At 39.7% G+C, this 10,124-nt stretch overlaps 2 protein-coding genes across 2 annotated transcripts; one reads left to right on the forward strand and one right to left on the reverse strand.

Annotated features, from left to right (window-relative positions):
* Window positions 1-1,421: 1,421 nt before the first annotated feature.
* LOC106674866 (trypsin-1) lies at window positions 1,422-3,364 on the forward strand. Its single transcript, XM_024804108.2, has 6 exons — window positions 1,422-1,522; window positions 1,720-1,870; window positions 1,987-2,237; window positions 2,345-2,481; window positions 2,656-2,757; window positions 3,194-3,364. Exons 1-6 carry the CDS (start codon window positions 1,483-1,485, stop codon window positions 3,239-3,241), a joined length of 729 nt encoding a protein of 242 aa, XP_024659876.2. The 5' UTR covers window positions 1,422-1,482; the 3' UTR covers window positions 3,242-3,364.
* Window positions 3,365-8,470: 5,106 nt separating this feature from the next.
* LOC101486693 (trypsin-2) lies at window positions 8,471-10,114 on the reverse strand. The gene is made up of 5 exons (XM_004550922.4): window positions 10,011-10,114; window positions 9,762-9,915; window positions 9,417-9,676; window positions 8,921-9,054; window positions 8,471-8,799 (listed from the first exon to the last, which is right to left on the reverse strand). The coding sequence occupies exons 1-5, from the start codon at window positions 10,048-10,050 to the stop codon at window positions 8,647-8,649; spliced, it is 741 nt and encodes a 246-aa protein (XP_004550979.3). The 5' UTR covers window positions 10,051-10,114; the 3' UTR covers window positions 8,471-8,646.
* Between the last annotated feature and the right edge of the window lie 10 nt (window positions 10,115-10,124).

Genomic DNA, 10,124 nt, shown 5'->3' on the forward strand with positions numbered 1-10,124 from the left:
TTTGGACACTCGGGTAAAGAGAGGGGCTGAGCTGTCAACTGATCACCACCTGGTGGTGAGTTGGATCAGGTGGCGAGGGAGGACGCTGGACAGACCTGGCGCACCCAAACGTACAGTGAGGGTGTGCTGGGAACGTCTAGCAGAGGTCCCGATCCGCAAGATCTTCAAAGCACACCTCCTGCAGAGCTTCAACAGCATTCCAAGGGAGACTGGAGACATTGAGTCCGAATGGACCACGTGCATCACCTCCATTGCCGAAGCCGCTGCACGGAGCTGCAGCCGCAAGGTAGTTGGTGCCTGTCGTGGTGGTAACCCCCGGACCAAATGGTGGACACCTGAGGTGAGGGGAGCGATCAAGGTGAAGGAGTCCTACCGTTTAAAAGCAAAAAGCAAAACAAAAAAACCCCAAAAGAACAAAAAAAGAAAAGAAAAAATAGTTAAAGTAAAAAAACAAAGAGGCCTAAAATTAAAAAAGAAAGAATACTTTATACATATAATATTCACTGTCAACTTATTTTTTGCTCATGGCAGCCTCAATGTCCATTTGTGACTTTAGTTTCTAGGTCATAGGTGCTGAGAAGTACACAGCTGTGTCCATTTCTCCTGCTTATCCAGTCACAAATATCTAAATATAGAGGTTATATTTACCTCTATAACCTGACCAAACACATGCACACAAATTTCTGAGAACACAAGCTAACTTTTTATTTCATGTCTATGTTTTTTTTAAACCAAAATCTAAGTGTATAAGTGTGTTTTGTTACATTGGAAAGCCACACGAGTACAATATACACATTATTAGGATTTTCTCAGATAAAACTGAAATGCTAGAATGCTCTCCAGTTATTAGTTATTAAAATTACCAGTTATTATTGTCATAATATATTGACTGGATTGAAACAATTGATATCAAACAGTAATATATTACTCCAAGAAAATGAACAATTATATGTTAAACTATATCAAATTAAAGTTTTCCTGATATCATAAAACAAAACAATACAATAGTTTACCAGGGGCAGGGATAGCTCAGTAGGTAGAGTGGTGGCCTCATGATCGTGAGGTTAGGGTTCGAATCCACTGAATCGCTACCCTGACGTACACCTGAGCAAGGTACTGTCCCTACACACTGCTCCCTGGGTGCCCAATGGCTGCCCGCTGCCTCACTGATGAATGGGTTAAATGCGAAGAGTAATTTCCCCACGGGGATCAATAAAGTATACGTTATTGTTATTATTATTAATTAAAATATAGACTGATATAGTTATACTAAAGAATAATGTATTTATGTACATAATTTATAGCAAGATTTTAAAAAGAAAGCCATTCCAATGTAAATCTGGTCTCCAACCCAACGACCCACCAAAGAGATTGGCTCCTCACTGACCAATAGCATTGCTCAGAGAGCTGGGCAGCTCTCTCTGTGGATATAAATTAGAGCTCCAGGTGAAGTCCTCTCATCTAAAGGATCACTCAGCAATCATGAGGTCTCTGGTCTTTGTTCTGCTCATTGGAGCTGCTTGTGAGTGTGAAGTTTTAAGGCTTTTCTCAGATCCCACCTTTATTCACCATAGCTTTATTATCTCAAATTTCATATGTTTCTGTGTCCAATCAAATAGGTTTGATTTATGCATTTGACTGGAAATCAAACAGCATAGATGTTTCACTCCTGATGTAAAAGTGTAGGAGTAAACAGTTTGTTTACACTTGTGTTTTCAGTTGCCCTGGAAGACGACAAGATCGTCGGAGGGTTTGAGTGCACACCTTACTCTGAGCCCCATCAGGTGTCTCTCAACATTGGCTACCACACCTGTGGTGGCTCCCTGATCAATCAGAACTGGATTGTGTCTGCTGCTCACTGCTACAAATCGTAAGTATATTTCAGTAAGATTTCAAATCTTATTTAAGTGAGTGATCCACAATTAATATTTGTTGGTAGTTTCTGAGTGTTTGAATCTATTCTTTCTGTTTTTCAAATGTTTTCAGTCGTATCCAGGTGCGTCTGGGAGAGCACGACATTTCGGTCAATGAGGGAACTGAGCAGTTCATCGACTCCTCCCGTGTCATCCGCCATCCAGATTATAATTCCAGGACCATTGACAATGACATCATGCTGATCCAGCTGAGCCAGCCTGCCTCCCTCAACAGTTATGTGCAGCCTGTGGCTCTGCCCAGGAGCTGTGCTCCCGCTGGCACCATGTGCACAGTCTCTGGATGGGGCAACACCATGAGCTCTAGTGAGTAACTTCTGCACATTAGCAGTTTAAAGTTAAAAATGTTTCATGACATTTGGTTCCATCAGCATGAATCTTCTTTCATCCATACTCTGTTTCAAACATTGCAGCTGCTGATCGGGACAGGCTGCAGTGCCTGAACATCCCCATCCTGTCCTACAGTGACTGTAATAACTCCTACCCTGGCATGATCACTGACTCCATGTTCTGCGCTGGATACCTGGAGGGAGGCAAGGACTCTTGCCAGGTATGTAATAAGTCAAACCTGCAACTGTCCCCTTCTCGAATAGTAAAGCTTTCTTAAAATGCCACAAGAGTGGACGTATCCCACAATGACAACAACACATTTAATTTATATTTAATTAGATTTAAATAATAATTTCTTGACATCCATCTTTGTTTTCTTTACTTTTATTTTCAGGGTGACTCTGGTGGTCCTGTTGTGTGCAACGGTGAGCTGCAGGGTATTGTGTCCTGGGGCTACGGATGTGCTGAGAGGGACCACCCCGGTGTTTATACCAAGGTAAAGCTAAATAAGTTCTTGATTGTCAACAGCTATGTGGAAAAAAGTTCTCATTGTGGAACTTTCATCATTCCACCATCCTCTTTTTATTGGAGATTATGTACTGGAATTTCAGGAGCAGGAGTCCTCCAAATATGCTCCTTCCAGCTGTCATTTATATAGCTTCCCCCAGTTCTGCAAGCTGATCATTCTCGTTTACGTGCCCCACCGTCCCTCCCTCCTTGTTTTCCATTCTTTAACTTCTTTACTTTTATTTAGTGCATGGGGATCTGCTAGGCCCGGGAGCCATTGCCAGTCCACTTCGAGGCCTTCCCCAAACCGCAGCTCAATTCATGTCAAAGCATTCACTTTTACCCACTAAAACACTCTCAAACCTAAAATGAGGACTTGGGCCCAGCTAGTGAAATAACAAACATTGATCTGTTTCCTTTCACAGGTCTGCATCTTCAATGACTGGATCGAGCAAACCATGGCGAGCTATTAAGTCTGATCCTTCAATCATCACCTTACTCCACTGAATTTAGTTTTTTACCAGTTTAACTCTACTCTGTTGTAGAGTTCTGGTGCAGTCAGTTTTCATGTAAATCAATAAAAACATACAGACTGAGTTTTGTTTGTTTTGCCATTTCTTTGCCATTTATATATTTGGCAACAAATATTTTAAAAAGGACTTTATGATCATCATCATATTTACAGTGTAGCAGGCAGTTCTTTACAGTACTGACCTTTAGAGAGTCAGTTTAGAGAGATACTAATGTTTACTATTGAGTTTCCTTTGATGCATTTTAGTTGTTTATTTAGTTAGTTTGATATTTAAAAGAAATTGGTCAAATTTGAATCCAAATTATTATTATTACATTATAATTACAACACCAAATCCACACTGGCATGTTGTGTAGTTTTGGACCCAAATTCATTTGAGGTAGACAGAAAAACAAAAAGCCGACCTTTTATTTGGTGATTTAAAAAGTCTAAAAGGACAGATACTGTTAGAGGCATAGAACAGAAATCCAATAGCTTGCAGAAAAATTTAGAGGAAGAATAAATGGAAGAAAGGACCATGTAGTATAGGGAATGAGGCACAGTAGAAAACAATGACAAGACAAGCAGACAAACAGGAAGTCATAACACCCCCCCCAAGGCAATACAAACAAAAAAACAATACACAAGACACTTACAGATACAAAAAACTGAGGAAGCAAGAATAATTCATTTCATTTCTTCCACACATGGTTCAACAGTGTTTCGAATCATTAACGTTACGACAAAAACCAAAATGAAAACGGTAACAGTAACTCAACTTGAAGCAGATAGGCTACAGCAGCAGGACAAAAAATACTAGGTGTCACACCGGGCAGCTATTATCAGGAACCCGAGGCTACAGTGCACTCTGGCTCACCATAACTGAACACAAGACTGTAAAAATGTTGCCTGTTCTGATGAGTCGATTTCTGCAGCAAAATTGAGATTTTGAAGTCAAAATTTGGCACAAACTACATGAAAGCATGGATCCATGCTGTCTTGTATTAGAGGTTTAACCTGGTGGTGGTGTAATGGTGTGGCACACTTTGAGCCCTTTAGTGCATTTGTTACCATTAAAATCAATCTAGTCTTAGCAAGATGTAACTAATGAAGGGGCTCGAATTTTAAACTTAGGAGTCCAGAGTCAAAAACATAACCAGTCAAATGGACCATGACAGTTGAAAGGTTTCTCCCTCTTCTTCGTAAACACACAGACGCATCTAAATGCTGATTTCACACTTTTTTCACACTTTTTTTTCACATTTTTAAAATTTGTTCTAAAACCCTCTCAGTATTTTAGTAAATATGCCAAGAACTTCATCTGCAATATAGAGTCAGATTCTCACACATCATTAAAGGATGGATGTTTGCTTTGGTTGTTGCACATTAATGATTCCATTTCATTTTCCTGCATTTGAATTGTGAATAAGTTAATTATAAATGAATATGCAAAATGATTTTTAAAAAGGACTTTGAATTTTACATTCTGCCATTAATTTACTAATCAGTCTTCGTCTCATATTCCATTTAATCTTCTCATGTCTGTCACACCACAATCCTGGAAAGAGCACTAATTTCTGTGAAGAGCGCATTAGAAATATTCCTGTACAACTGTCCACTGGTTTTGGAGTGATGGTTTGTCTGATCTGACACAATCATCAACTCAGGACAAGTGAATGATGGCTGTCTATTCTCTGCTTCTGCTGACCTTTCATAGACAAATTCTGTGTGTGTGTGTGGATGAATTGTGTCAAACAAGCCAGTTTAAAAAGTAGAGTTAACTACAGTGCTTGTTTTTTTAACCTTCAGGTCCTTTTCTTTTGATGCTTTTAGACCATCAATAAAAACCCTTTAATAGCAGCACACGTTGCCTCAGTTCTTTAAAAATTACAAATAATTTAAAAAAAAAGAAAACACTATATAGCTCTAAAATTTAGAGCTATATAGAACAAATGCTCTAAAAGGAGTCGGGAACAACTCTGAACGTTCTGCTTTTGACCGAAACGATCTGTCAGGGGTCTGTGACCCAGAATTTATTGAGTTTATTTTGTATTTTTGATTTCTTATGTTATATATATATATATATATATATATATATATATATATATTGGAAATATGTTAAGTTGTTGTGTTATTAGTTAGGATTTATCCATCCATTCCCGCTTATCCTTTTTCAGGGTCGTGGAGGGTGCTGGAGCCTATCCCAGCTGTCATAGGGGGAGAGGCAGGGTACACCCTGGACAGGTCGCCAGTCTGTCGCAGGGCCAACACTCGCACTCACATTCACACCTATGGGCAATTTGGATTATCCAATTAACCTATCCCCACAAGACGCATGTCTTTGGACGGTGGGAGGAAGCCGGAGTACCCGGAGAGAACCCACGCAAACACGGGGAGAACATGCAAACTCCACACAGAAAGACCCTGGCCTGATGGTGGAATTGAACTCTTGAACCTTCGTGCTGTGCAGCTACAGTGCTAACCACCGTGCCACCGTGCTGTCCTTAGGATTAGTTAGGACGTAGTTGAGTTTTATTCTACTTTTTAATCTATGTTTCTTGATTTAAACGTTTTTTCCTGTCGTCTATGCAGTTTGTCTTGACGTCAGTGTTTTTCTTTCAGTTATGCCGGTGTGTTGGTGTCTCCCAGTGTTCCATGTTCTAATTGTCAAGCTTGTGTTGTCATGTCTACATCTCTCTTTGTTTCCTGTTTTTTGTTTTGTTTTTTGGTGGTGTTTCGATGTTCAAGGTGTTTCATTTTAATTTCACCTGTGGTGCCATGTTCATTTGTGTCAACTGTGCTTCCCCAGGTATTTCCACTTCCATAGCTGGACTGGCCATCGGGCATACCGGGCATTTTGTTTTTATGGACCGATCGTTTTATTTTTTTTTTATTTTTGGAAGGGTATAAATAATGAAAGGTGTTGGATTGGCCAATTGGTCATGATCGACTCTGGGCTGGACCAATTACAGCCGAGGAGGTCGGATGCACCCTCCCCCTTGTTTAGCAATCTTATAGACGAACTAAAGAAAATGGAGAACAAAAAAAGGAAAGGAGGTGCAGAAAAAATTAGGGCCAAAAAGAAACAAGCCCTTCAGGCAGACGCTGCCAAAGGTGTAAAAAATAACTGAATTGTTTGGCGGTAGCTATGGCATAGCTTCCACAGATTTAGCAACATCAGCAAGTGGTGGAGGCCAGCAGGTGGATAAGGGAAAGGGGAGGCAAGAGGAGGAGAGACCCGAGGCGGCCGCCGGTCATAGTGGCAGACGAACTGAACTTAAGGTAAGAAGTTATGACCTGCTGTCTATCTGTGTCAGATATAAACCAAGTTTAGTTGTAGTTTGTTTTCGTTGTGCTGACTTTTTACAGTCGCTTAGAATAACTGGTACTGCGTACTAGCTAGCATGACGGAGTTTATATACTGCTGGGCGGGTGCTATGAAGTTACTGATAGTAAATTTTATTTTATGCTTAAGGTTAGTTTCTCAAACTCCTCAAAATCTTAACAGATTGTGCCAATCCTTACATGTTGCACCAGGCTGATTTATCATCAAAAGTGGAGAAGTCTGTGACAGAGGAGACAGAAGAGCAGCAGAGAGAGATGGAGCGAGAGAGAGAAATAAAAGACCAGGAGAGAGAGATGGAGAGATGACTTTATGTCATCCATGAGGGATGCATTTGACATATGTTTCACATATTATAACCCAACAAGTTACTTATAGCAATTTAAATACGAGCAATCAGTTTTTGGTAAATACCAGAAATCAGTTTTTGGCAGACAATCACTTTTTGGCACAACACCGGCTATTGCAGTTAATAATACAACAGCTTCTTGCCATTTTTTGTGTTTCTTTTTATCGCTGTGTAACTGAGTTCAATTGAAGGCCTGCATGCGCTAGTACCTCTTGCCACAAGTTCCCAGAATCCTTTGCGGTTTTACCCCTGAATGACGTCACATTTTTGGTGGGCCGGTCTCTAGTCAAAATGCCCGGGCCGATTTTTTGTCCCAGTCCAGCCCTGTCCACTTCCCTCATTTTCGCTCTGTGTTTTTAAGTCCTCTGTCTTCCTCTGTTCTTTGTCGGGTCGTTTGTTTGTCTTATTGTCAGGTCATGTCATGTCAGGTCACGTCACAGAGTTTTTGCTCGTACTCATGCTCATGTTTAAATTTTTTCACTTTTATGTTTTGCATGTTCCTGTTCAGGTTCATGTTCTTGTCTCTTGCTGTTGTTTTATAGCTGGTTTAGTTCTTTCCTAGTTTAAGTTTTAGTTTAGTTTCGCCCTTGTTTCGCTTTGCCTTGTTTCTTTTGTTTTTGGACATCAGTCTTCTGTGTCTGCTTTTCGGTCCGTAAACACACCGGCGGGTACGCCATGACAGGATCTAGTGATGTACTGATGTACTCATGGCTTTTCTGCACCTTATATCTATGATCATTAATTGCTTTTTTTCTTTCTTCTTTTTTTTAATATAGTATATAACAATTATGTAAATAAGTTTGTTTTTTATGCTGTTTAGGCAACAAATATTTGGGAGAAAAAAATGCATCCCCAAAATAAGCGGCCAGGAGGTAAAGCTTGTCCAAGCATCTGCACACTTTAACATTAACTATGACTTTTTTCAAAGGTCCATGTTTTGAAAAGACACTTTGGAAAAATGCCTTATATCTTCAACTACAGGTCTTCATGAAATCTCCTTGTGTGTTTCTGCCACCAGATCTTCTGTTGAAGTAAACACTTCTTATAAAACTTTCGATCTTACGTGCTGCACAATAATTTTCAATATTTAGTATTTACTGTTATATTCACATAGGGGGTGGGGGAGTACAACTTCTGACAAAACCGCATCAAAAGCATGCATAAATAAGTTGAATATAAAAACTGTTTCCATTGTTTTTTTTTTTTGTTTTTTTTGTTTTTTTAAAATTTCAATTAACTCAATAATAAAGACTTCAATAAAAGACTCGATGTGTTTTCTTTTTTTTTTTTTTTTTTTTTTTTTTTTCCTAAATGACTGTTTCCATTGTTGAATGAAGCAACTTTATGTGTTGAGTTTTGCATCAGTCACTCATGATTGTAAAAGGGTAGCCACACTTTGACACAATAATTACATTTTTTTAATATGAGACATTACAGAAATGTCTTATAGTAAGAAATTTGCCAAAGTGGCAGAAACATTACAAATAAATACAAACATATTGATGCAGAATAGCTGATTTTATTTATTGTGCCCTCAGATTGGTTTTTCCTTGTGACTCTGTCTTAGCCTGCTGCTTTTCTTTCTGACACTACCCACAACCACCTCCGTTCTCTGTCTCCTTCAATTTCAATCTCTCTGTTTTCCCTTCTCTCGTGAAGTTCTAGAGATGACAGTCTAGCTGTATCGAGAAATAGTGTCATTGATCCAGGAAACCAGAGAGCAGACTTTGGTGTAGACACCTGGAAGGTTGGGCTCAGCACAGCCCACGCCCCAAGAGATGATTCCCTGCAGCTCCCCATTACACACCAGAGGGCCACCAGAGTCCCCCTGAGCAGGGGAGAGGAAGCGTAAGAAGAGAGCAGGGTTTGTTCATCATCTCATCTCATTAAGGTTTACTAATGAGTATACTATTCAATGGTATACTATTCAAGTAACTGGGTAAAAATACCTGACAAGCATCCTTGCCCCCTTCCAGGTATCCAGCACACATCATGCTCTCAGTAATCCTTCCAGGGTAGGAGTTCTCACAGTCGTTGTCAGACAGAATTGGGACTTCTACACAATGTAGCTCATATGAAAATTCTGCAGTTGAGAGAAAGGAGAGGGGATTGTTATCTTTACTAAAGTATTCAGAGCATCTGTGTGCATCACAACCACATCATGCTTGCATGCCAACAATAACTGGCCTCTGAAACTGGTGTAAAATAAGTGCTCTGCATTCATTTTTTAGAGTTTAGAGTCATCACATTAAGCCAAAAACAAGCTTTCTACAGAAAAGATTTCTTAATTATTGAAGGCTTTAGTTCAAATGTCTTCATATCTATGAAACATTTTAACTATATATTTTTTTAAATTTACCAAGGTTTGTGAGAAAATTCTTAATATGTTGCCAAAAGCAAGTCAATTTTTCAAAACCTTTTTTGTCAAAATCAGGTGGGCCTTACCTTGACCAGGGAATGTCTGCCCCCATCCAGATGCTGTGCACATATCCCCAGGTGTGGAACAGGCTTTGGGTAAAGCAATAGGCTTGACGTACTCGTCCACAGTAACAGGGTATTTCAGTTTCATCAGCATGATGTCATAGTCTAGGGTAAAGTAATCAAAACTCTCATGTGTGTAGATGTCGTCAATTGGCATATACTGCTCTGTGCCCTCAGTATACCAGATTGTATGTTCACCCACAATGGCAACATGGGTAGAGGGTCTGAAAAGCAAGCAACAATTAAATTATTACAGTTCTCTTAGACACACATAGCAAGAATTTTAAGATACAAGAAGTCGGTACAAACATTTTCCAGCAGTGGGCAGCAGAAATGACCCACTGGTTGTTAATGAGAACACCGCCGCAAAAGTGGTAGCCCTCATTGAGGGATACTTGCCAGGGTTGAGAATGAGCTGGACACTCGTAACCCCCCACAATCTTGTCATCCAAAGGGACTGCAGCTGTAATATAAAGGAAATACAACAAAGTTCTACTCATCAAAGTTAAAAATCTGTGTTACTCTAAAATCTTTGAGCATGATGCAAATAGTCTTTACCTGCAGTGCCCAGGATCATGAAAACAATCAGACCAATCATCTTTTAGCTTGCTCAAGAGCAGACTGGATGCGACTGACCTGTTATTCACTGTATTTATACATCAGCTTCTCTGT

The sequence above is a fragment of the Maylandia zebra genome, linkage group LG11 (genome assembly GCF_041146795.1).
Source record: "Maylandia zebra isolate NMK-2024a linkage group LG11, Mzebra_GT3a, whole genome shotgun sequence".
In the NCBI taxonomy this organism is placed as follows: domain Eukaryota; kingdom Metazoa; phylum Chordata; class Actinopteri; order Cichliformes; family Cichlidae; genus Maylandia; species Maylandia zebra.

Coding starts and splice junctions, on each gene's coding strand:
- LOC101486693 (XM_004550922.4), bottom strand. CDS start 10,050: ATGATTGGTCTGATTGTTTTCATGATCCTGGGCACTGCAG. Junction 9,677..9,761: donor GCTGCCCACTGCTGGAAAAT/GTTTGTACCGAC, acceptor CTTGCTTTTCAG/ACCCTCTACCCATGTTGCCA. Junction 9,055..9,416: donor GCAGACATTCCCTGGTCAAG/GTAAGGCCCACC, acceptor TCTCAACTGCAG/AATTTTCATATGAGCTACAT.
- LOC106674866 (XM_024804108.2), top strand. CDS start 1,483: ATGAGGTCTCTGGTCTTTGTTCTGCTCATTGGAGCTGCTT. Junction 1,523..1,719: donor TCTGCTCATTGGAGCTGCTT/GTGAGTGTGAAG, acceptor TTGTGTTTTCAG/TTGCCCTGGAAGACGACAAG. Junction 2,238..2,344: donor GGGCAACACCATGAGCTCTA/GTGAGTAACTTC, acceptor CAAACATTGCAG/CTGCTGATCGGGACAGGCTG.